The 27,466-nt window shown below is 37.8% G+C and overlaps 1 protein-coding gene across 1 annotated transcript; it reads left to right on the top strand.

Moving 5' to 3' along the window:
* The first annotated feature begins 9,365 nt into the window (after window positions 1-9,365).
* LOC119249423 (60S ribosomal protein L10a-like) lies at window positions 9,366-24,776 on the top strand. The gene is given in 4 exon segments (XM_037516757.1): window positions 9,366-9,421; window positions 10,353-10,482; window positions 24,308-24,331; window positions 24,333-24,776. Coding segments are annotated over 4 exon segments (654 nt in total).
* The last annotated feature ends 2,690 nt before the right edge of the window (window positions 24,777-27,466 follow it).

Genomic DNA, 27,466 nt, shown 5'->3' with positions numbered 1-27,466 from the left:
TCCCTGGTGGCGCAGGCAGCTGAACACCGCACTGTGAAGCTGTCCACAGCCTATGCAGTGCGGATTCAATCCTGGCCTGCCAGTGAGACTCCCACATGGCGCGGCAGACCTCTCCTGTCTCATCAGCTGCTCCCCTCAGCAGTGTATTTCCTCAGTCTGCCTGTTCTGTTCCTGCTCTGTCTCTTGTGAATCCTCTCACCCTCCCACGCATCTGGCCTGTACCCTGGTTCTTCTATAAATAAATAACTTTTAAAAAATAAATAAATAAATAAAGGACTGGTACCTGAAGACAAGTGAAAAGCATTTGGAAACTAGGGTGAACACTAAAGGAATATTTAAAAATTGGCTGTAATAATGAGTTTTGTAGTTTGCAGATTATTTTCACATACCTCACTGGTTTCTCAATAATCCTAATAGGTGGGTATGACAAGCATTATGAGGTTCCTCATTTTGCAGGTGAAAAAGTTGAGTCTCAGAATGTAAACAATACTTAAGGTCATTCATCTGTTAAATATCAAGACTCTGGCTCTAAATTTTGTGCTTTTCACACTGCCAGTCTGGAGCTGTGACAGTTTAGCTAAACAGTCCTTAAAAAAAAAAAAAAAAGATCCTCTAACATAGAAGACTTAACATAAAGGAGCTCACAGGAATTCAGCAATGCATCTATGGGAAAGAGAAGTTGCAAAAGCTACAGGGCTGGCCAGCACTTGAGTCCAGATGAAGAGAAAGATGCCATCTCAGGATTCCCATGGCCTGCTCACTGAGAGTCCAGAAAGCACTGCCAAGGCAAGGTGACTAACAGGAGGATGGGTGGTGAAAGGTTGAATCACCCTCCAGGCAAGAAAAAGGAGGAAGTATGTTACTGAGACAAACAGAATCACCCTAATTGAGAATGCAGGACATCTTTGTTCTCCTAGCTCATTTTTCCTTTGGGGAAGAAAAGTCCTGGATAGGAAGAGTATATAGAATGAGAGTCTGTTCTCTTCCTGAATAAAGATGCTAATGACCACTGTGGTCATTAGCATCTTTAGCTTATATTCTACATTCTATCTAAAAAGGTTGAGGGGTGGTGTTAAAATACATGCCTAGAGTAAATACAAGATTAGTAATTTAAGGAATGATACTGTAGAGCTGGGGCTGGCAAATTTTTTCTGGGAAGGGCCAAATAGTAAATACTTTCAGCTTTGCAGGCCATATGGTCTTTATTGCAACTGCTCAACTCTGCCATTGGTAGCAGGAAGGCAGCCACAGACAATATGTAGACAAATGAGCATGGCACCGTTCCAATAAAACTTTATTTACAAAAACAGGTGGCAAGGTGAATTTGACCCAAGAATGCTAGTTTGCCAACAGTGGAGTTAGAGAAAAATTCTATTTACCTAAAGATTCAGATATCTTTATTTCTACCTCTCAATCAAGTTGGAGCTTAGGAAAGATTATAACATATCACATTAGCTATTTGCTATTAACTTTCATAACATTAAAATGCTATTCACTGTAACCATAAGGTATTCATGTCTACACTTGCTAATAAATTATTATTGAGGGCCCTTATCTTCTATATTGTCTGTGAAATGTTCCATGTTAAGACATTGTCTAACAGAGTTTGGTATTAGAATACAATTTTTCCAAGATAAACCTGGACATGGAATTCACAGTAAAGAAGCAAAAGACATTAAACATCGGAAATTATACTCAGTCTCACTATTAATCAAAAAATATTTTTTGAAAAAAGAGTTACCATGTGGATTGATAATAATTTTTAAAGACTTAGAGCACCAATTTTTGGCGAGAGAAATAGAAATGCATGGATTGATCATGGAATTATATATGGGTACAAATACTTGGAAATACCTAGCAAAGTGAAAAAAAAACTTCTTCTTATCTAATAAACAAAAGTTTTACCTGCAGACATCAACCCTATAGCAGCTGCACCAGGGTCAGCATCACCTAGGAATGTGCTAAATATTCAGATTGTTGGACCCAACTATACCTGTTTCAATCAGAAGCTGTATGGTTTGGGCCCCAAAATTTGCATTGTCACGGCACACCAGCTAAATCTACTGTGCTCTAGTGTATGAGAGTCACTGTGCTAGAAAAGTCCTCGTATGTGTGTTCTTGAAGATGTGTGCAAAAGATTCACTGGAGCATTGCATGTAATCATAAACATGTGTACAAGACCCAACCTGTCCTCTGGGGGTAATGAACTGGTCTATTTGTTCTATGGGATGCTTTATAGCTGTTAAGATGAACACTTAGTTCTATCTATCGATACAGACAAAAGCAATGTTGAATTAAAAAAAGTTGAGTTATGCAGTATGATGGTATTTTTGCAAATTTTTAAAGTAAAGAAAAGGTGGATCTATTATTCATGCCTTTTATCACTTATTTGTTAAGTACCAAGACTCAAAGAAATGTCACACCAGCATCAGGATAATTATTTCTAGGATGGAAATGAAGGCATGAGGCAAAGGAGTTAATGAACCATGGAGATGGCTAGCAATATCTAAAATATTTTTATTTCTTAATTACAGTATGAAAAAACATGGTAAAATAACATCATTTATAACTAGGTAAGGAATATGCATAGGTGACTGCTGTATTATTTTTTGTACTTCTTGTATTTTAAAAATATTTTCTAATTTGTACAAATATGTTATATCTTCAAGAACACACATGCTTGACATTAGAATAAAAACAGTATTTACTCTGAAAGCATTAAAAATAAACAAACAAATAAAATGCTTTAGTCTTAATTATGAATGGGCAACTAACACTTAAGAAAACCTTCCCACAGGAAAAGAGAGACCATGGTAATTGAAAGTGGAGGGGGGATATAGAAGAAACAAATATGTGAGAAAATTTTTCAAAAGGATTTTCATTAATATTAGCAGAGGGATATCAGAATTTTTGATCTTTCAAACAACAGAACATGCATAAAAGTATAAAGAAACAGCTCTTGAAATTTAAAATACCACCAAAAAATGGAAACATAAGCCAAATAAAGGGAATGAAATTTCCGAGAAATAAAAGTATACGAAAATGTAGGGGAGAAATAAGATTTAACAGATTATAGTTTGACTATTCAATTAACATAATTGCAAACAAAGAAAATGAAACAACAAAGAGAATAAAATTACCATAGAAAAATTACATGGGGCCTCCCTGGTGGCACAGGCGGTTGAGCGCCGTGCTGTGAAGCTGTCCGCAGCCTCTACAGTACGGGTTCAATCCCAGCCGGCCTGTGAGAATACCACATGGCGAAACAGACCTCTCCTGTCTCGCCCGCTGCTCCCCTCAGCAGTGTATTTCGTCAGTCTGCCTGTTCTATTCCCCGCTCTATCTCTGGTGAATCCTCTCACCCTCCCGCACATCTGGCCTGTACCCTGGTTCTTGTACAAAAATAAATAAATCTTAAGAAAAAAAGAACAATTACATAGAATTGTGTGACACTAATGTCTATACAGGACATTTGAAGGCCAGCACAAGGAATGAAAAACATCATTTTTTCATAGCACTGTGAAATTTCTTAACACCAGGGTTCAATGAAAATACCTGAGATGCTTCCAGGAGGAAAGGAATCAGATTTAACACAAAGAGTAAATTAAAAATGACATCAGACTTCTCATCAGCAGGACTGCCCTCAAAATTCAAATGGGAAGGGAAGTTATCAACCACATTCTAAAATCAAACTATTAGCCAAGTAGAATAATAAATACATACAGGCAGAAAATTAACCTGGCATGTTCTCTTTGTTATTAAACCCATTAAGGAATTATACTCTAGCAATTAAATAAAGGGGAAGGAAAAAGGATGAATCCAAGAAATAGAATGCAAAAATTCATTGCAGGAGAACCAATAATGAATTCCCAGGATGAAGCCATAAAGCGCAAATGGTCCACACTGGTGGGTGAGGACTGACTCTGGTAGAAAGGACTCTAAGAAAAATGAAATTTAGTAGAACAATTGATATGATAAACATTTGAAAATAATTAAATTTTGTGGCTAGCAAATTATGCAAGTAAAAAACTGACCCAATTAGAAGATCCAAGAAAAACAAAATGTTTTACAAGAAGATGAAATCTTGATACACTATTTGGCTCAGCAGTAAACAATATTTACAAAACTTGATAATATAATCAACGATTAGGATTTAACTAAAAACAGAAATGTAACTACATTGGGGGTATACAATTAAAATATCATCTATCATCAAAAGTCAATAAATATTATGCAAAACAGATAAATCAAGATAAGGAGTTTTATAAATCAAGACTTCTAGTACTTTCTCAATATCGGATACTCAAACATTCCCTTTTCTGATCCATTTTACAAAAGCTACCAGATGTACTTTCCTAAAACATTAATTTTATTACACTCTTGGCTCAAAATCTTCAGTGAATTCACTTTGTGTAGTGAATGAAACTTAATCTCTCTGCTGGCTAATTTTATATGTGAACCTGATTGTGCCATGGGGTGCCCAGATCTCTGGCAAATATCACTACATGTTTGGGGGCTACCAAAAGAGATTAGCATCTGAATCAATAGACTGTGTAAGGGAGACTTCTCTCCTCAAACTGGGTGGTTATCATCTAATCCATTGAGGATCTGAGTAGAACAAAAATAGAGAGAGAAATCTTTTTCTCCCTGTCTAGTTAAACTGAGACATCAATCTTAATTGGCCTTCTGTTTGTCAGGCCTTCAAGTTTAAACTGGATTCACATCACCACCTTTCCTGGGTCTCCAGCTTGCACACAACAGATTATTTCAACCTCCATAATCTTAAAGCCAATTCCTTATTATAAGTCTGGAGAACTTTTAACTACCTTTGCATGCAATCAAATTCTCTATTAAAACAAAAATCATTTTACAAATATGGACATTACCTTTCCCCAACATGCTTTATACTCTATTTATGTCATACCTTGCATCCAAAAATGTTTCCAACTGCACCCCTCCATATTCACTTATCAAAATCCTACCCATCTTTAAAGGGCAGTTAAGATGCTTCAAGTTCTAACTATGCCATCATCTTCAGTCACAAAGGCAGAAATCATTTCTCTTTTAGCACAGGAGCCCAACCCTGTTAGACTCTATTACCCCTTCTGGCCAACTCTGCCTTTGACCACTCAGTACCACTGCCTACATTCCAGCTACTCTGGCAGTTTTCCCTATCCTTTACATTTTCCTGCTATGTCTCTGACAGTAGTTGCATTCCACAATGGCTTCTCTTCATGGTTCCAGTATTCTCTGGGTTCTGTTAATTCTATTTCCCCCTTACTCTTTTAACCTCATAGCGACAATGGCTATCTACCATTGCTACAGTCTTTTCCTTTCATTTCTTCTTTAATGTATCTGCATTTCTGTAAGTAGACTTAGCATTAAATCTAGGAGTAAGTGAACTAGAAAGAATGAAAATGCCATAATAAATAAAGAGCTAGATGAACCATCTGGAGTGAGTTCACCAAGGCTCCATTCCATGCAATTCATCTCAATGCTTTCTATAATAATGTATGTCTGTTTTATCCTATGATTATAGGTTTTCTGACTTGGGTGACCTATACTTGATTCATCTTTGTTATTTAAGTGTCTAATAAGTAATATATATCCAATAAATGAAGTAAATGAATCATAATGTACTGCCTACTCAATGCACTCCAAAAAGATCTGGTCATTAGTTCCTGGATGGAAGGATTTTACATGAACTTTCTGTTTTAGATAGCAATCTGATCAGGATTATTGAGGGACACAATCCTGACAACAATGACAGGGATTGGGGAGGGGGTTGTGGAATTAAGGATTCTAAGGAAGGAATACTTTGAACCAGAGATGTGTGAACCCAGAATCATTTCGAGATTGGCATCATGTCTTGAACTAGTTTTCAAAGGAATCAGACTTGGCCAAACCCAAAGAGAATTTTGCCAAGCACTTTTCCCCTTAATTTTTAAACCCATGTGTATTTTAAAGGAAATTCAATCCATATGTTTCTGATTCATTTACACTTAACTCATCAAAATGTTGTTTTGTAAGAGTCATTTGATGTCCCAGTCTTTTGAGCTTTTGTGAAGAAATGCTTTCTCCCCTTAGAAATAGAAACCTTCTTCTGGTGAGTCACAAAAAAAAAAAATCGATCCCCAAAAGGTTCGAAGTCATTTCAAACCTCAAGGCCCACAAAGTTCCAATGGTTCTTTACTGAACCTGACATGACATCCATCTCTGTAGAAATCTGAGGGCTCTCTGTTGAAGAAATACAAAGATAGAGGTCTGACCAACAAAAACCGAAAGACAGAGATAATTAAAAACTCCAAACTGAGAACACAGACATGTCAAGGTTGGTGAAGAGATGAGAGGAAACAATAAATCAAATGCCCCAAAACAGAGACAAAGAGAGTAAGTACATCAATTTTTTGTGCACAGAAGTTCAAAGATGAGGCAAGAAAAGAGGAAAATGTGTGCAAATATATGTCACAGAGCACATATATCAGAGCTTTCAGAATCCTGTTTTAGAAAACCAAATGCCTTGGCCATTTGGGAAGCAATTATGAGAATGTGTTACTAATTACTTAGATGTGCCTGTTTACTTGAGCAATAATAGTTCTTGCTACGGACCTTGCCAGCTTGCCTGCTTTACTTCTATCACCAAAGTTGGCGCTACTCGTGCTTACTGCAAGAAATCTTTCCTTTTTCATTTCTCATATCCACTGCTGAACTCACATGTGTGCATTTCTCAAAAACATTATGCTCCAAAGTGTCAAACAGAAGTATTTATAAATGCAGATGATGAACACTGGGGCAGGTCATTGGTGGGGGGGTACCTTGCTACCTTCTAGCAATTCACAACACAATTGCCAGCGAAATAATGCCAGTGAAATAAAGCCAGTGAAATAAAGCCAGTGAAATAAAGTTATTTTAAGTCTCAAGTTCTTCTCCATTAGAATACCCTACCTCAGATGTCAGAAAAATGACAAAACTCAAGAACACATAAAGCACTCCACAAGGATAAAGAGAGATGAGAGTACTCCAATTGAGTATTTAAATGTGAATGATAATTAGCGTGGGGCTTAGCTTTTAGAGTTGATTTTAAAATGCCCAGGGCGGGGGGGGGGGGGGGGGGGGGGGGGAGTATAATTTCCTGGGTTCTTGCTCTCAAAGGTAAGATGACCCAAGGGGATAAATGAGAGACTCTTTAAAAATAAAGAAATTCCAGAAACATAATCACTTATGTTTTCAAGTGGAAGTAAAGGTGGAGACATCTACAGAAAGCAGTGATATTCCTAGTTTTCTTTAGTGAACTTAGGAATTAGTAAAAATAATTGTTTGTTTCATTTTTTTATTTTAAAAAGCAAGCCGGAGCCTTTAAGTACAGGCCAAAAAACATGACTTCGGCTGGGAAGAATAAAGAACACCCCAAGCTTGTTAAAACATGCTTAGTGGAAATATGAAAGAGCTTTAACAGTTATTTCAGATGCTTAAAAACAAAGAAAAAGAGTGCCCTCCCTCTTGGAAACTAATCAGGTAATGTTATCTGATACCAATAAATACTGGAATTATTCAATTCTGCCCTATCAACCAAGCTAGCTCTATGTGTTTGTTTCTGTTCCCCAACTCGAATGAGTTCCTTCAGGACAGAGGGTAAGCTTTGTTCCCTCCTTTGGCCCCCAAGCAACTGGGATATAACTCATGTTTAGTAAATATTTATAGAACAAAAATGTGATTAGTCTCATTAAGAGAATGCTGGCATGTGGTGGTCTCCATCTTGCACTAGTCCTAGCTCTCCCCAAGTGTATGTAATTTTCATTCAGCAACCAATAGGGTTAGGTCTTTATGCCTGTTCACCTGCTGTCATTCTGGGGGAATGGGGGGAGCTGTGGGGTGTCACAGCAGGGTCTCGGCTACAGGATTGCCTAGTTCTTGATGGCAGCAGTTGAGAAAGCAGGTCAGAAGCCCATGTGTGGGGAACAGGAAAAACTCTATTATGAGGCAGCAGGAGATACAATAGTAGCAACAGGGGCAGTGTCCAGGAAAGGCAGCCCTCATGGTCTCCAGACACAGCAGTGACCTTGTGCTCAGTGAATGGCCAGAAGAGGTCCCCCCACCCCCAGAGGAGCCCTACTAGCTTTTATATGATTTACAGACAAAGCCAGCACTGGGCTAAGTTTAGGCCTAGTTTACAGAAATGTGTCCATGCATGTGAGCTATCCATCAAGGTTACATATTATTTACTGCTTTCTGCACATGCAGACGACATCTCAAGGCTACATGTTATCTGTCGGCCACCTGTGCTCGAAGGTCATGGTGTAACACAGTCTGAGAAACTCTGAGTAAACTATTTTCCCATGTGTCCTATAGTCAAGTACCTCTCCAGCTCACTACACCTTCCATCCTTCCAGCCCATTTCCCAGAATGGGTGTGCCATGTGTTAGTCTTCCTAGTCTTGCCTGCATCTGTGCTCCTACAGAAGTGCTGAGCATGCCTCTTCATACTCATGTCTTACTTGCCACCTTGGGTTGTATAATAGCCGAGAACTAAACCACAGTAATGCAGCCTCCACTGAGATCTCTCATAATGGTCTAAACCTCTTTGATGTCCATTCTTGTAAGAGTGACTGTTTCTGCTCCCTGTTTACTACAAGATATTGTTGCCCCAATTTTCCCAGTGTGCTATAAGTCTGACTGCCTCACCCCAGTGCATGCCAGAAGACGCCCATAAGGGAATGCCCTACAGCAGCAGTAGTCATATAGCCGTTTTCAAAGGGAGAAATGCCTCCTGACCCAGAAAAACTACACCCAGGGAAAGAAATAAGCAATATACATTAGGTCAGGTCAAATTAGCTTTTTCTTGCTTTTCAAATAAGGGATACTAGAAGGGTCACATAGACATACTGTCATTTAAGCAATGCATTTAGAATTATTATAGTCTTAAAATCAGCACGACCTTATAGAGAACGTTGAACTTTTGGTTGGAGATGAACTCCACTGAGAATCCAATGGAAGTCAGGAGCTCTATTTGCAAAAGTGTATCAAGCAATTTCAGAGGGAGTCGTGGGGCTCCATATCAAGATTTTGTTTTAGAGATCAACAAATCTAAACACTATGCTCTATCAGTGATGAAAAACAAAGCGGGTTCACGTAAAGGCCTCTAAACTGCATTCAAACACAAAAACTATGCTTCTAACAAAACAGTAAAAATAAATACATTTCTTAATGATTGCTATGTGCCAAGTTGTATCCTAAATACTTTATCTACATTGCTAATATTTAATTCTCACAGCAACCCCATGTTTTGTATTATCATAATCTCCCAATGAGAAACAATACAGGCAAGCAAACTGAGGTTTGGAAAGACTAAGTAGTATTTCCAGGTTCATGCAGCACGTGACAGAGATAAGATCAAATCATGGTTTAGGTGTCTCTCTGTCAAGGTAAGCAAGGTTATGGCATCCTAAACCCCAGTGGCTGATAATTAAAGAAATGTGTTTCCCCTTACTCTAGATGTGCACTAGACATCAGAGTGAAACTCTGTTCTTCTTGGGCCTTCAGAACCCCAACTAACAGAACCACCATTTCCAGTGCCACCTGAATTTATGAAAAAAATGCAGCTCTGAGGGTCGCAAAGCATCAATCAAAATTCTATAGCCCAAAAGTAACACACCTCTCTTCTACTCATATTTTGTTGACCAGAAGGAGTCACATGGGCAAATGCAAGAAAATTTAGAATTGCAATCTTACCATGTTTCCAGGAGATACCATCCTAAAAATACGTTGGCAAACATTATAATGTCTACTACAAACAAAGTCCACTTATTAACAACAAATTTTATATGCCTACAACCCAAGAAGTGAAATGTTAAGCAAAGAGGTAAGTTAGCTGTTTTTCCATAATCATGATATAATCACAAAACAGGGAAAAATACACACCAAATGTCATTCCTCAAGTCCCGTTCTGTATACCTCAAGTTTCATATTATGACCTCACTGGACACTGAAATTGCACTAAATTCCAGATACCTGCCCATGCTCTGTCTTTAAATATAGTATAGCAAATATAGAAACACTTTCAGAGATAACCATATTTGAACCCTAATTCCTTCTGATCTTTGCCCTATTTTCTGGAGAAAATTTTAAAAAAGCAAAATATGTGTTGTGTTGGTACAACTCATAAAAAACAATGCTATGGATTTCCCCTTTTATTTCCATTCTATCCTGGAAACTTTAAGTAATCGAAACAACTTCCTTCATTTTAAGTCTCCAAATGTCTTTGTATGGTGCTTTAGCATTTGCAAAACACAGGCACTTTTCACATCAATGATCTCATTTCAACAGCCTTTCATACAGTCATTATTTTCATTATAGCTCTCCAGATGAAGAAATGGAAGCCCAGGATGGTCTAGAGGAGGTGGGGAAGGAGGAGGGACTTAGCCTAAGGACACAAAGTGGAAAAGGAGGCTATACCAGAATTCAGTCCCTCTCCTCTGATCCTGCAGTCTGTGCTCCTTCCTGTCACACCTCTCAAATCTGTGTGACAATTATCTCTAACTGCTATTAAAATCAGTCATGGTCCATCCTCTCTTGTGCAAGAATATCTGAAACAAAAGGTCCCTTATCCCAAAATGACTGACTTATAAGGCAGTCACAGAAAAAAGGGTCACAAAGTTTCAAGGGAAAAATTGCAAAATTAACATCAGAAGAAAAGTCTTTATTAGCTAGTAATAAACAAACCAACCCCTATTGCAGAGTATTTTGGAGGTGGGAAAACTAAGATTTATGGTATACCTACTACGAATTGAGCACTTAAAATTGTGTTAATAATAGCTGATGTTAATTGAGGGCTCATTTGAAAAAGTTACAGGACTAAAAGCTTTCCATGCATTATTACATTTTATCTGTTCAACAACCCCATAATATCAATACAGTCATTATTGTACTGATACTCTTGACGACTGCCAACAGCACACACTGCTGACAAGTGGCTGAACTGGGATGTGAACACAGAATTCTGAGTTACAGAGCTTACCTTCTTGTAATTTAATGATCACAGCAAACCCCTTTACAGCTGTAGGAAAAAAAAATAGCATAGAGAGGTTAAGTAACTCTTTTAAAGCTGCACAGGCAGAAGAATGCAAAATAAAAATAAACTCATACTCATACCATATCAAAAGCCAGTTACACCAGGTGCTGGAGAAGCAAGGGTTTTTAATGAAAAACTCTACCCCTTTTAACTTATCCTTATCTCAGGAAAGAGAAACCCACAGAGATCAATCAACAGAGGAGGGAGAAAAGAGCTAGAACTGTATGTTTTTAGTCTGCCTCTAAGTCTTACTGATGCCATGTATGCTGTCAATCTCTAAGGTTGGAAGAAGGAATTCCTAATGATTCCTGGATGCCTCTGAGGCACTTTCCACTGGAGACACACACATTGTTCTGTTTGCATATGTTCTGGAACACTGATCCATTCCTTTACATTTGTTTGAGGCATTAACTTTCCAACACTTCTTTAGTCACTTTCAGGCACCTCCCATCACTAAGATCACCCTAGAACTAATATTTCCATTCATACAGTCAATGTGCAACCCACCTTTCCAGGATTAAGTGTGTCACCTTTGAAGGGAGGTTGGTCCTCTTTCTGCCTTTTATTTCACATTAAATGAAGTGAATAAAGATGATAAGTCATTACTCTGGAACATTTACAAATATGATCTTTCTTAATAAACTGATGAATTGCTGAACAGGAGTGTTGAAACATTCTTCTGATTTACAAATAATATCTACTGTGCTCTATAAGTGCTGCCCAAATATCCTTTTGGGAATAAGCATAATCTGAGAGATCATGTTTTTATAATGGCATGCAATTGTAGAAACATAGCAACTAAGACAGATGTCACATCAGGCTGAAGAGAGAGACAGGAGTACAGGACTATCTCATGACTTACAGAACTGGGTAAAAAGGAATAGTGAACAAACGCTTGTTTAATTTACATCTCTGAGGAGAGGCAAGAAGGAAGCCGGTGAGAGGAGAAGGAGGAATTTCAGAAAGGAAAGAGGCACAAGGATTGACTGGGAAGAACAAAAATCACAACCTGAGATGCTGCATCCAGAATTAAAGGAGTGAATATACATGCCTCTCAGATAAATCATATAATCTCCCAAACTGTGATAAAAATGATTAATATCAACAATAATGACAGCTAAAATTTACTGAGTGCCTAATTTCTCATCACTCAAACACCTGATCCTTCTAAATACCTTCTCTTAAAAAACACAAATTCTATGCATCAAATGGTGTCCCTATAACTCCCTACTTCTTTCTCTTGCTTCTAAAGGAGGTTCTATAACTGTTGATCAATTCTAGACCACGAGAAGGAAGAAATGATAGTGGTTTTCTGATCCCTCGCCTGGTTGTTTAGTCATCTCATTAATCCCAACTCTATAGCTAAAAGATAAAAGAAATAGAGTAATTCTTTGTGCTGGATTCATATTCAGGGGTATCAACAAGAATAATCATCCCAATTGTAAAAATATCTAAATATCTCCTTCAGATTGAAATATAGCCACTGCAGTTCCAATTCATGCAAGTAACCTACTCCTTCCACTCAAACCACTCAGTGCCTCCTTCAAGATCCCTGGATGCCAAGATCCCATCAACTAACTCAATTAATGTGTCCATTTCAGGAGATAGTGACAGCTCCAGGTCTCAACTACAGTCTGCGTTCAGCATGCATTATTAGTATATTTGCCCGGATTTTTTTTTTTTTGAATTGTGATCTTGTTGTAGATGACTAAATGCTGTTCTTGGGTTCCCTCTGAGAAAGAATTTGGCAGTTTCTCATTCAGCAGCAAACAGCAAGTTTATTAAGCCTCAGCAAGTTTAAGGAAAAAGATGTTTGCACAGACACAAGCATTAAGGAAAAAGATGTTTGCACAGACACAAGCAGGCAAAGGCTGCAATCAAAAAGAGCAAGTTTATTAAGGAAAGAGAAAAGGGGGTAAAAAGGACATTTGCATAGGTGCAAATGGGCAATTCTTAAAGGGCAAGAAGCTACTTTTGAAAGAAACAGGTTTATTAGGAAAAAGAGACACCTACAGAGACACAGGCAGACAGTCTTAAGACAAGAGGTGTGTTTTGTCAGAGCAAGGGCTATCCATATGTAGTGTTCTTTGGGAGAATTCATTTCTGTATGGAATTTGATTGCTTTGGGGTCAGTTAAGTTAGTTTTCTTTAACAACAGGTAATTCTTTCAGATCTCACCTCTGGTTTCTAGGAATATCCAAAGTCAATGTAGTGACTTGTTAATCATACTTACACCCATGTATGGTTTTTGACCTTCTCAAACTTCCATCCTAAATTTTCTCCTCTAAGGTTCCATTAATCTGAGTATCAGTCCTAGGATACATTATTAGGTGTTAAGTTCTAAGGTATCTGTTATATTTGTGAATCCTGTGATTAACAAACCCAAGCAGGTTTCTCTTTTTTAAAAAGATTTTTATTTATACAAGAACTGGGGTACAGGCCAGAGATGACGGAGGGTGAGAAGATTCACCAAAGATGGAGTAAGAGCAGAAAAGGAAGATCTACTGAAATGCACTGCTGAGGGGAGCAGCGGGCGAGACAAGAGAGGTCTGCCGTGCCATGTGGGTATCTCTCTGGCCGGCTGGGAATCAAACCTGCACTGCAGAGACTGCAGACAGCTCCACAGCGTGGCGCTCAACCTGCTGCACCACCAGGGAGGCCTCCAACAGGGTTCTTAACTAGAGAACATCTTGGAGATTTTAATATTCTAGTGGGTATTATAAATCTTAAGGAGGGATAGAGATTTTTCCCTTAATTATTTTAAAGTGAAACCTTTTTTCCCACAAATACTTAATCATTTGACAAATATTTATTGAGTTCCTCTTATATGGTCCTCAGCATTATGAATACACACTTCATATTTTGTGTTCTTCTGGAGCTTACACTACAGTAGAAAGGATACAAAATATAACTGCCATGAAAAACTAAAGCAGGGTAAGGCAGTATTCATAACACAACAATAGCATAACCAGTCCATTAGTGGTTAAATCAACTTAGCTTGGCATGGTTTTCAATGAAATAATTTGAGTGGATTGATATTAAATGAAATAGAATGCTATGGAATAGGAGATACTAGAATGTATCTCCCATAATAAACACAGGTAAGGTTCTCTGAAATTTTTGCTGTCATTTTCTATGTACATCATATGGGTCATGATACAAAATGTACTTCTCACTGTGGTGACAGGAAAATGAGTTTAAAAGACTCGAGTAAGAAGTCAAAGAGTGACAAGTAGGTCTGAGTTTAGATTGATGGCCAGAGAAAGCCTTTTTGAGGAGATACCATCACAGCAGAGACCTGAGAGAAATGATAGAGCAAGGAGTTCAAACTGAGATAACGACATCTGCAAAAGCACTGCCTGGATTATGCTCGCAGGTTTGAGCTGGCAAGAAGGCCCAAGGGGCAGGAATAGAGAAGACTAGAAGAAAATGGATCACAGAGGAAGCCAGGAACCAGAGCATGAAAGTCTTGAAGAAATAGGATAAGTTTTAGATTCAAATTTAGTGACATGATCTGACTGAAGTTATAAATGGAGCCACCCAAGCCCACAGACAGGATGACCACAGACAAGAATAAACATGATAAGACACAAGTGTTAGAGGGGTTGGTGGCCACAATTTCCAATCATCTGATTGTTTAAGTCTGTTTGGGGCGTTCTTTTTAACCTTATTCCTTCCAGGTAGACATGTGGGAAGAAGCAGAAGAAGGAACTACCCAAGAAACAGAGCAGACAAGGATAACCTGAAACTACCACGTGTCTCAGCTCACGGCAAGGATCACCCCTCCCAGGCTGGGTTCAGGTCATTCAGAAAACCCACCAGAATCTCCACGGGCAATGAGACAATAATAGACTTTATTGATGTGGCCCTAATGCTATAGTTTTAAATGGATAATGCTTACTCCACAGGTGACTTTTGGAGACTTTTGTTCTACCTCATGTGTACAAAAACATAGTACTTGGCATTGCTAAGTATGAAAATCTAAATTTAGAATCACTTCAAAATTGCCTCTGATTCCAGGAAGAATGCCAGAGAGAACAAGGAGGGAAAAAAAGAGAACTAGAAACATTGGAAGACAAGAAGTTAAGCAAAAAATAAATAAATAAGAAAAAAAAAGAAAAAGTACTTGTCTAACTTGACAAAATGCATCCACTAATTTCCATTTGTTTTTCTAAAAGTGAAGTGCAGAACAGCTCAATGAGGCACTTGAATCTGGAAAGGGAAAGTGAATATTCATGAAGTTTATTTTCTTGAAAGGTCTGTGTTTTAAATGTACAGTGCAAGCAGTCAAACGGAATTATTTAAAAATCAGGTTTGAAAATCTGGGTTCCCTTCCAAGGGTTCGGTCTAGTGGGAATTTTTACTTCTGAGATACTGGGGAAAACCCTGGCAAATGGAGACTGCTAGGAAAGTAAAGATAATATCTGCTGTTCGGCAAACAAAGCAGTTACTGTATAGCAGATGACTGAGCTTCAGCATGCAGGCGCACAATGTATGCTGTGCTACTCTGCCTATACCATCTAAACTGTTGCCACCCCTGTTAGGTACAATTTAAAGAGGCCTCCCTGGTGGCGCAAGGGTTTAAGCATCAGCACTATGACTTAATCCGCAGCTACTGCAGCACAGGCTCAATCCCTGGCCAGAGAGGTGACCCACATGGCACAGCAGACCTCTCTTGTCTCGCCCACTGCTCCCCCAAGCAGTGTATTTCAGTAGATGCACCTGTTCTGCTCCCAGCTCTGTCTCTGGTGAATCCTCTCACCCCTGCACCTCTGGCCTGTACCCCAGTTCTTGTGTGCATAAATAAATCTTTAAAAATAAAAAATAAATTAACTGCTCCATGCCTGACCATTGCTGCTGAGTTAAAATATCCACCAGAATAAGGGAAGATAGCAGCTACATGTTCAGGATAAGGAACATGTTCAGAGAAGTAGCTAGCATCATGCTTGAATGAGAATAAAAAGAGGGAGGGGAAATGTCTACAGAGAAAAAAGGGTAGAGCTAAGGTAATGATGAGCTTTAAAACTGCACTGAGCATCACAGAAGAGTGAGAGAGCCCCCTCACTAGACCTACATGGGTGTCAGTCACCCCAGTATAGGTATACACAAGTGTTCTCAAGTTCTATAATGACAGAGAGAGAGCAGTGTCATTAATTACAGGAGTTTCTGCCATCACCTGTGTATGAAGAAGCTGCAGCCAGGGAAGCAGATCAGATCAGGAGCAGAAGCCCAAGGCAAAGCACTGGAGAGAAGCTGCAAGGTGGGGCTTCCAGAAGTAGGGCAGGGAAATGTCAGGCAAGGAAGTCTTTCTTTCTTACAGTAGTTCTCATCAAGGGACTGGGATGGGGTGGGGGAAGCTTGGGAGTGGCTTAAACAGAAGTGTGAAGATTAACATCTTCGGCATTATTTAACCTCCTTATCAACATCCTGGGCTCTCACTTACATCCTAAGTTTGCCAATGACTAGTTGGAAAGAAGTTTGGCTATAATCCCAGGCGGCTCCGCAAGAGCCTCGCTGAGCAACCTTGATCATGATTTGCGAATCTTTGCTTTCTCTTCTGTATAATGGGGGTATTAATATGTGTTTTTACTTCAGAGGGTTAATGAGGATTAATAAAATAATATGCATGAGAAACAGCATAGCTGTGGTACAAACTAAAAACTCAATGAATATTCATTTGCTGCTATTATTAAGACAATTAATTGATAGCTAAATTGTGTAACTGACAATGGCCTAAGGAATAAACTATCCCAGAGCTGATGGAAAATACTGTTGGATAAGGTGTTTAGATGAGTTTTGCAGACAGCATATTTCCCTGGTGGCTTCTCAAAGCTTAACAAGTATAGGTGTTCAAATAAAGAACAAATATTTCTTATGTGTCTGTTTGGGCCAACGTACTATGCTAAGCATCCAAAAAAAAAAAAAAAAGGTAATAAAATAGGATCCCTTCTCTTTAAAAAAAATTCTTTAATAAAACACAAATTAATGAGAGTACAAAAAATATGTAGCAAACTGGGATCTAGAGAAGAATTAAAACTGCTTTGGAATTTTAAGTCTTAAAATTTAAAACTTCAAATCTTTTTTGGCCCATTTTCTTGTTGTTGAAGTGATTTCTTAAACAAGAAAATTTGATTTTCTCATTCTTGGTTTTAGATTGTATTAAAAAATTATCTCTTTAAATGTCTGGTACAAAATTAGTATTTCCTTCCTTTAAAGATAAGTAACAGTACTTTGATACATTTTATGTTGACTTGGAATATAAGCACAGATTCCACACAGACTTTCTACTTTGGTTCTTGTGAAATAAGTACAGGAGACTGTAAGAGTGGAACATGAATTCTGGAAATTCTGCTTTATGGCCAAGGCTGAAAAACAGATTTAATAATGAATTAATCTTTCCAAGGTGATTGTTGGTGAGCATTTGAAATATGCTATTTTGTTATCCATATGACATCATCCTCACTCATGACCTGGTTCTCTCCCAGGACTCATCCAGCTCTATGTATCTTGTTATTACGTTAATCAAATGTGTAGGGCTAGTTGTCAGAGTGCACAAGGGATCTTCCAAGAAAGGAGTCACTGATGGGGGTTAAGAAATTAACCATGTCACTTGACCTCTTTCCCCCAAATTTGGGTCTAGTTGGACATTTAATATTAATATAAAAAATATACTAAGGCTGTCAGAATTATATTTAACTGTCAAAATCTTTTTAATTTCATGAAGAGACTGCTAAAATTACTCAGATCTAAGCGACTGATTTGGAGGGGGGAAACCATTATTTTGGTTTCCTTCTTCCCATTTTCTGGCTCTGAAAACTTTAAAAGTGACAGAAAGCACACATTCACATTAAATTAGTCATTTCTACTTTATCTGACTCATTTTACAAAAGTGTTTTGAGAAGAAAATTGTCTGAAATGTTTTAAAGATTTTCTGTGGATTATGATTACTAATGATGTCACTTTTTCATGATCACATAAGGAAGACTTTTTTCAAAAAATGGTAATTAATGAAAGTTAAGATCATTAAAATGTATCTTGCTAATTACTTTTGAAATTTAGAGTAAATAGCTAAATATGGTTAGTATTTTTCATTAAAAATATTTATATTTCTCTTTTAATAACTTGTTATTTCTTGTAAACACTAGTTCCTTAAGTAGTAAAATGGCAATGATTCCAATTTACTTGTAAGGAAACAAGTGTGGAAGAGTGAGGATTCTGTATTTTAAAATACAGTTTTATTGCTTTTCAGGATCTTCTAGAAGAGATCAATGTACTGGCAAATGGAAAATTTTGGAAGCATGCATTAAATTACCCCTAAATAATGAATAGTGACCACCTCTTCAAAAAATAAAAAAACTGAACTTGTTCATCCAAATGGAGTTATTCCTTAAAACAGTTCATAAATAGATGTGCTTATATATAACAACATATTTGTGTTTTCATTTTATAAGGCACTTTCTCACATATTGTCTAATTTAATACTTACAATCTGTGAGATAGGTTGTTTTAATCTTCACTTGAAGGATGAAGAAAATGAAACTTTGAGCAAGCAAGTTGCTAAAGATTTTCTTACATTCCACAGCCAGAATTATTTTACCTAGATCTCAGTAAAATTTTTGTCAATTATAGTGATATGTTTATGCTCAAAATATTTGTAAACTTTTGCTTTGGGGATCACCTTTGGAAGCTATTTATGAATCCCAGAGGAAGTTTGATTTCATTATTTTAAAGTTGCTACCTAGTTTTATATCAGTTGGGAAAAAGTACCCAAATATTTGATCACGTAATCAAATCATTACCCCAAATCAAAGCCACTCTCAAATTATAAAGATTTTTCTACTCTTGAAGATGGTCAAAAGAATGTAACTTGGTCTTAGCAAAAAAAATTCAAAATTTAAATTCCAAGCATGTTGTAAACCATGGCAGGGTGTTTGAAAGAATATACAGACTATTAAAATGCACCCATTTGAGTTGTTTAGAACCTTTTTATCTCTGAACTTATCCCTGTAATTTTGCCTGAAATCTTTGTATTTTTAGTGTAATGCATGACATGCTCAGATAGGAAGAGAGATGTTACTCAGGTATACGCTACAGGAGTCACTTTCTTGTTCTGATTCTAGGACTGGAACTTCAGGGGCAAAAAAATTCAACTAGGTCCAATTAATGGAGATATCTCTTCATAAAACTTTAAATTTTTTTTAAAGCAAAGCAAAGCAAATCTTTTAAAGAGTGGGAGAGATTAACTAAAATTAATAACAGAAGTGAATTACAAGCTCTTGCATATGTAAATATAATATAATAAATATAAACTACAATTAATAAGCAACTTTAACTGTGATGTTGATCTGATCTTAAACCTGTTCCATTTTCCATTAAGGAACTGACTGTGTTTAAAGAATTTTCTTTTCATTCTTGTTCTTGTTTCATTGCCTGGGGTTCATGATGAAGTACAATATTAAGACAAAGAATGGAGTCTTCTGTGTTCACTTGTTAAAAGTTGAGCAGTTAGCTTGGGTGGTGGGGAGAGAGAGAGAGAAAGAGAGGAGAATGAGCATGAGCGCACATACGCAAGCGTGAGTGAGCACTTTCAGTGTGTTTTACTGTTTGATAAAAGACATGTAGATATATACCTGACAGACTAATGGAAATGCTAGGAAAACTGAATTTTAGCCACAGGAAAGTTACTGTATAATGCTTCATAGGCTTTAATAAAGATGTCATTCTCCCAGTCTGTATTATTTCCCTTTTGTAAAATGATGGTAACTGGACAACTGATTACTCGGAGCATTAACTCTGAATATCATTTATCTGGTTCTATGAGCAGCTGAATGAGTGCTCTTAGGACTCGCTTCTCTGTATTCTGCTCATTACTGGGGTTAGTGCAAACTCAGATCTTTCTTGGACCTCAAACAAATTACTATAACTGAGTTTAAAAACAGAGAAGTGTACTATTTTCTTTGATTTTTCAGGTTTCCCATGTTTGATATATGCAAGATGGAGAAGACAAAGAAACCATGAATTAGAGCTACCTGCGGGCCTTTCAATCTTGCACAAGCTTCAAAAAAAGAATTTCCACAGTGCTAAAGATAAAAGTATGTAGTTACTGAAGGTCAGACGCTTGTTCCCACAAGCTGTCCCTTTGGTGTTGCTCACTCAGCCTCACGATTCTAGAGACTTGTCTTTCAGCATCTTGGCCGTCACTAAAAAGAAGGCTTCTAAGCATGAGAATGCTGGTTTAGTACAGTCTTAGTGTGGGAGCTGCATTTTGTATGTATTCTTTTTGATTGTTAAAAGTAAAAATATTTGAAGGCCTATGTGAAGAAGAATAAACTCCAAACCAGGACAGACAAACCTCATTTTTTTAACATTATCATTAAAACTCTAGCACAATGCAGTTTCACATTCTCGTTACCTAGTTTAATTATTCCCCATGCAGTATTACTATTTAAAAGCATTACCAAACATCTAGAAGACATTTCCATGTATGATGCTTGAACTTTGATCCCAGATAAAGTGCATATGCAGAGTATTTATGTAAATTCTCTGTACTTTCTGTTCAAGTTTTTGTAAACCTAAAATTGCTCTTAACAGTCTACTAAACTTAAAATCTACTGCTGAATTGACATATTTATTAGTATGCTAAACTGTGCCCTCAAAAGTTATCTAATATGAATTACTTAATTTTATCTGGATAGACATGCTGTTCTTGGATCAAAAATTGCTAAGAAGAATCACTGCAAAAGTTGAATCCATTTAAATATACTAGGTTTTCACTGGGTTGACACGTGCTATAGAAATGCATGAGTAGAAACACAAGAGGAAGGGAAATTTTGATTTATTGCATTCCCAAGCACATGGAAGGATGTAGAATGAGATGCTTAAACATGAGAGAGCTATTAAACTGAGAAGACTGTCAGAAAACAGAGAGGTCAGACACATGATACAATTCCTCCGAGGCTTCTAGAAATTCTGGCCAAAAAAACCACTTACCAAGTGGAAAAATTTGAAGTATCAATAGGAAACATAGATAAATAATAGTAGCAGGATGCTGGGAGAAAATGACCACTGGAGATATTAAAGAAAACATAAGTAATATTAGTTAAAGAAAACATAATACAGTATTCTTTTGTCACTTACCTTAGGTATATTTACTAAACACCTGTTGTTTAAGACATTAGTTCCCAAACTTTGCTGCATATTCAAATGACCTGGGGAGTTTTAAAAACTTCTGACAGCCAGCTCACATACCATACCAAGTAACTTAGAATGCCTGGGGATGGGAGCCAGATATTAGTAATTTTTTTTAAATTACCAAGTGATTTTAATGTGCAGTCGAGGTTGAACACACTTATTCAACCAAAAAAAGTAAATTGTGCATTTTTTTTCTTCTCTCAAGGAACTTGAAATCTGGCAAGGAGATTACTCAGGTACACAAGCAAATATAACGTCAAATGCAACACAAGCTTTAGATGCACCATCTCATTTTGAAGTTGGCTCAGCATGGTAGCATTTCTCCAACCAAGCAGTTCTGTGATTCCAGAGAGCTCTGCAGAAAATATATTTGTAATGATGCAGTCATTTCTGGGAGCCTCATTTCAGAAAGAGGCAGACAAACTGGAAAAGGCTCAAAGAAGAGTAACAAAGTGATTACAGGCCTGGGGGGCGGTGGACTTACTGGGCAAGATGAAAAGAACTAAATATGTAAAAGCTGACTAAGTGACAATTAAAGGAGGGGGGGTTATGATAACAGTCCACTAATACCTGAAGGGTGCAAACATCAAGGAAAGAAACGAATTACTCTGGATAATGCAGAGGGTGTTAGCTAAGAGTAATAGGATGGTATTATGAAAGAGAAAATGAAGGTACCGTGTCAGGTAATCCTTGCTGACTGAGCGAGCTGTTGGGACACAGAGCTGGCTTCCAAAGGAGAAGCTGCAGTCATATCACCTGAATTCTCATAAAACAAGTTTGGGCAAAGACTTAGGAAATAAATTATTAAGAGCAATTCTGTATGACCCGGACTTTGGCAGGAGGTGGGAACAACTAAAGGGAACAGAGAACTTAAAGCTTCTCTGACATTCATACCAAATTATACTATAAAAAGTTCAGAGAAAACAGAAATTGTGGGTCTCCCCGGTGGCGCAAGGGGTTAAAACGCAATCTATGAGGCTGTGCGCAGCCACTACAGCACAAGTTCGATCCCCGGCCGGGGAGCTACCCACATTACGCAACAGACCTCTCCTGACTTGCCTGCTGCTCCCCTCAACACTGTATTTCAGTAGATCCACCTGTTCTGTTCCCCACTCTGTCTCTGGTGAATCCTCTTACCCCCCACACCCCTGGCCTGTTTTCCAGTTCTTGTATGCATAAATAAATCTTTTTTTTAAAAAAGAAAGAAAACAGAAATGATGGCAAATGAAGATGATCCATTAGCTTTTATGAATGTATTCAGTATATATTCAGAAATTATATTCTGAGCCTTACTTTGTATATGTTCCATGTGATATTTCAACAACTTATTTAAAGACAAATGTAGTCATCACATGTATGACAAACTTCTTCAAAGTATAGAAATCTCACTGTAGTCTTATTCTTAAACTGGGACATCTTGCTCCTTTAAGCCAAGGACAGCGTACTTCTTTTTTATGCAGTGCTCCTAAACACTACAAAATAAGGGATGATAATAATACCTAATATCTTGGGGATATTTCCTATGTGCCAGACACTGTGTTACAATAATTTCCCCTATCATTTAATCTAAATTATTGGTCACCACAAACCTATGATGAACCACTAATGTTTTTACCATTATTTATATGTAGAAAGTAATTTTTTTTTAAGTAATTCTGTTTTACAAAATTGTATGTGAATCAGAGGAACAGGATCATGAGGTTAGGTAATATATTCAAGGTCACACAGTGAGTGCCATGAGAAATGAAAACCCAATCTTGTTTAACTCAAGAGTCCACACACGCTTGCATTTTTATGGAATGCTTTTAAGTAACTCAAAACTGGAAACCAAATAAGGACTGCCATTTTACTAATCCCTTTCGTAAACCTTATCAAAGAACATTGGTGATTGCCAGAGGTTCAGGAATGTAAGAGATTGGGAAATGTTAATCAAAGGATACAAACCTCCAGTTAGAAGATAGGTAAGTTGTAGGGAGCTATTTGTGCAGCAGGGTGACAATAGTTAACAATCCGGGACTGGACACTTGAAAGTTGCTGACAGTAAATTTTAAATGTCCTACACAGACACAAAAAAATAATTATCTGATGTAATAGTCATGTTAACTAACCTTACTATGCTTTTCATTTCACAATAGGTATGTATGTACACCAAATTGCCAAGTTGTATACCGTAAATTTATATAATGTTTCATGTTTTATGTCAGTTATATTTCAATAACCTGGAAAACAGAAGATACCACTTAGCTAATATATTTATCCAGGAAATATTCGTCAAGTACCTATTATATGCAAGGGATTATAATGGTGAAAAGGGAGATGAGAGCTGACCTCAGAACTTACATTCATGCAGATACAGTAAACAAAAAACTAACGATGACAAGATAACCATACATCAACATCAATATCACAAAAGAAAGAACTGATGTTACACTTGGTGTGAAGGGAGCCAGGAGGCTGTGGTTATAAGGGATGGTTAAAAAGCCCATTTTAAAGAGATGATTGCATCCAGCCCTCAGTGACCCCATGTCCATCTCCTCCCTTCAGGCTTCTGATCAGCCTGGGGCAAGCAAGCCTGTGCGGCACTGAGGTGCACAGGCAGTTCGGACCTCCAAACTGGGGTAAGCAGGGCTGGATAGATTCCCCACTCTGGCCTTGAAACAAGAGAGGACACGGCGCCTCGCTGGTGGCTCATGGGGCTAAGTCTCAGCACTATCAAGCTATCACCAGCCACTGTAGCAGGAGCTTGATCCCCAGACAGGGAGCTGACCCACATGACTTAGCAGACCTTTCCTGTCTCACTCGATGCTACCCTCAGCAACGTATTTCAGTCAATCTGCCTGTTCTATTCCCTACTTTGTCTCTGGTGAATCCTCTCACCCCTCCATACCTCTGGCCCATACCCCAGTTCTTATATGCATAAATAAAGATATCTTTAAAAAAAAAAGAAGAAGAAAAGAGGCCTTGGCTGAGACTGATGGCTAGTCTGAGAAGCTAGACTAGCTGCTGGTGAATATAGACCCTCTGGGTTTAAGTCCAGCCCTGTCCCAAGTTCTCCATGTGTGTTCTGGGGGAACCAGCAGCACTGTGAGGAGGCCAAGGCTCTGGATATCCCCCACATGGACACTGAGGCACTGGAGAAAATCAACAAAAATAAGGAGCTGGTCAAGAAACTGGCCAAAAACTATGATGCCTTTTTAGTGTCTGAGTCTCTGATCAAGAAGATCCCACAAATCCTGGGCCCAGGCCTAAATAAGGCTGGCAAGTTCCCTTTCTTGTTGACTCACAATGAGAACATGGTGGCCAAAGTTGATGAAGTAAAGTCCACTATCAAGTTCCAAATGAAGAAGTTGCTATGTCTGGCAGTGGCTGTTGGGCACTTGAAGATGACAGATGAGGAGCGTGTATACAATAGCCACTTAGCTATCAACTTCTCATTGTCATTACTCAAGAAGAAATGGCAAAGTGTCCAGGCTGTATGCATCAAGAGCACCATCGGCAAGCCCCAGTACCTGTACTAAGGCACTTTTTAATAAACCTTAGTGCTACCATTTAAATAAATCAATAATTAAAGAGATGATTGCTACACAGTAGCACTAAGGGATACAAGTAAGTCAGATGCACACACAAAGTCTAGAAAAGAACTTTTATATAGAGGTTACCAGCAACTGCCAAGCTCCCTCCCAGGTCATGAAAAAGTTTAGAAACACAAAAGACTATGAAACATGATGAGTTAGAGTAAAATGGCAGGAAACGAAGTTACAAAGTAAGACTGTGGTAATATCATGCAAGAATTCCAGTCCATGGTAAGAGGGGAACCTAATTCCGAGAAAGTTTGAAATCTTCCAACTCTAAAGACTTTTAATTAAAGGATTCATATATTCAGCTTAATATCTTTTTTCAATTTTATTGAGAAATGACATGCATCACCGTGTAAGTTTAAGGACTCATGGTTTGATGTCATATATTTGTGACATGATTACCACAGTAGGTTCAGCAAATATCCACCATCTCATACAGTTACAAAAGGAAAAGAAATAAGACAAAAACACAGGAAGGAAATTTTCTCCTTGAGATGAGAAACTTAGGACTTACTCTGAACAACTTTCCTATATACCACACAGCTGTGTTAGCTACAGTCTTCATGCTGTACATCTCTAGTATTTACTTAATAACTGGAAGTTTCTACCCCTTGATCACTTTCCTCTAAATCTTAGTATTTTTAAAAATTTACTCTAGCATATAACTGGTTAATAGGTATGCCCTATGCTGCAGGACAGTGATGGTGGAGGATTGAAATGAATAGAGAACAGAAGAGTGTTTATATTTCTACAGCATTTATACTCATTTGTTGATATATTTGGTTGTTTAATAATGGTTGATTTATTGTTTATTGTGTTTTTCCACATTGAAAAGACTGAAAGTCTGAACATCAAATAAGAAGTCTTGATTTCAATTAGAAAGTTAGCACTGCCTAAGAGGAGAGAGGTCTACAAAAACAAAATATATGCTGGAGGTAAAACTGAAAAGAGTAGCAGATGGATTAAACATGGGGAGCAAGGAGAAGAAATGTGCTGTCCAGGTTTTCAGTTTTATTTTGGGGGATAGAATTTACTGATTGTGAACATTGGGAGGGCCAGGTTTAGAGATAAATTGGTATTTCATCTCAGGCAGGTTAATTCTGAAATGCTCTCAAGCATCTAAGTGACGATGCCAAGCTGACAGCTGGATAGATGAATATGCATGAAAGGGCAGACTGGGAGGCACATGCAACATGGGAGATTACACATTAACTATATGTTCTTATTTTCTGCATTCTTGATGCTCTTAACATCGGAGGCTTCATTGACCAGGGAGAGACTGCCCCCAAAACCGAGGTTAATTCCTACATAGAGCAAATGATTCCCCCTGTGAACATACCTTTCTAACCAATCCAGAACTGATCCTGCCAACTATCTCCCTTATCTGGCTGTCACACATGAAACATATATTCTCCCACCGTAATCAGACCACAGCCAAGTATCAAACTAGGGATCACTGCTACCACTAGAGTCTACCTAAACTGTTCAAACTATCCAAACCTAAGTCTGTTCTATTTGCCTACCCTACCTCTTTCAATAATTACTCCCTTGACCATCCTACCCACCCCTCTGTTTCCCCACCTTGCCTTGTGCAGCAGGACACCTCACACACTATAAGTGTGTGAACTATAAGTAATACAGTATCTTTCAATGGTGATTGTCTCCTGATACGTTGGTCTCAATCATATCTGCATAACAGCAAAAGTCCGAGGTGCTTTTTAAAACAGGTTGTCAGCCTAACAATGCTATTTTAAGGATTTAGAATGGTAAAAACTAATTAAGGGGGAGTATAGTTAGATAAGAGGAAACAGGAGGTAAGTCCAGGGAATCCAAAGAAATGAACATTCTATGTTTTGGATGTTAGGCTGTGTGGCAACTAAGTGAAAGAATTATTTTCAAGATTTCTTAGCTCCCACAAACCATGCCACATAAACCACTGCCTACTCCATAAAGTATAAGGCCTATCCTGTTTCAAACGAGCAACCCTTGTTAAACCCACAAGCACAGCTGAGCTATCTTCCCAGAGAAAGAACATAAAGTTAAAAGTGAGACCTCTTAAAATGTAAAGGACTCATCGCCACATGCCAATAAGAAGAAAAAACATAAGTAAAACTCCTACACTGACACACATCTCTGCTGGTCTTTCCTGTCAAAATGTCAGGCTCTAAATGAAGACTGAGCTATGTCGCAAAGCAGGTCCTAGACCTGTTCAGCTCAAACACAGAATTCTCAAAGGTCTGGTATGAAATAAGAAAAGTAAGCAATGTATTTTCAACAAAGCTGAATAGATTGATTCAATAGAACACTCCTTTAATCTTAGATTATGACTTTTCCTTTTCAGTATTTCTAGATCCTTTCATTCATGAAATGGCAGCAAAAGTAGACAGAGTTTGTCACTTTGTTTATTTAATGAAAGACAAAGTAGGCAGTACTATAGAGGCCCCTTGAAATATTTTACTCATTTAACTTTCAGGACAATGAATTGAAGAATTTAAAGATTACCAAACTAAAATATGTATGTATCCAAACAATTGAGGTGGGTGAGGGGGAACCATCACTGACAACCATCCAGAATCCTATTTTCCATTTTCATCTTGACAGGAGTCACACATCCTACAGAATAGGATTTC

Source organism: Talpa occidentalis, unplaced genomic scaffold (genome assembly GCF_014898055.3).
Source record: "Talpa occidentalis isolate TD23 unplaced genomic scaffold, MPIMG_talOcc4v2.1, whole genome shotgun sequence".
Lineage (NCBI taxonomy): Eukaryota > Metazoa > Chordata > Mammalia > Eulipotyphla > Talpidae > Talpa > Talpa occidentalis.
This window is presented reverse-complemented; position numbering and strand designations above follow the sequence as displayed.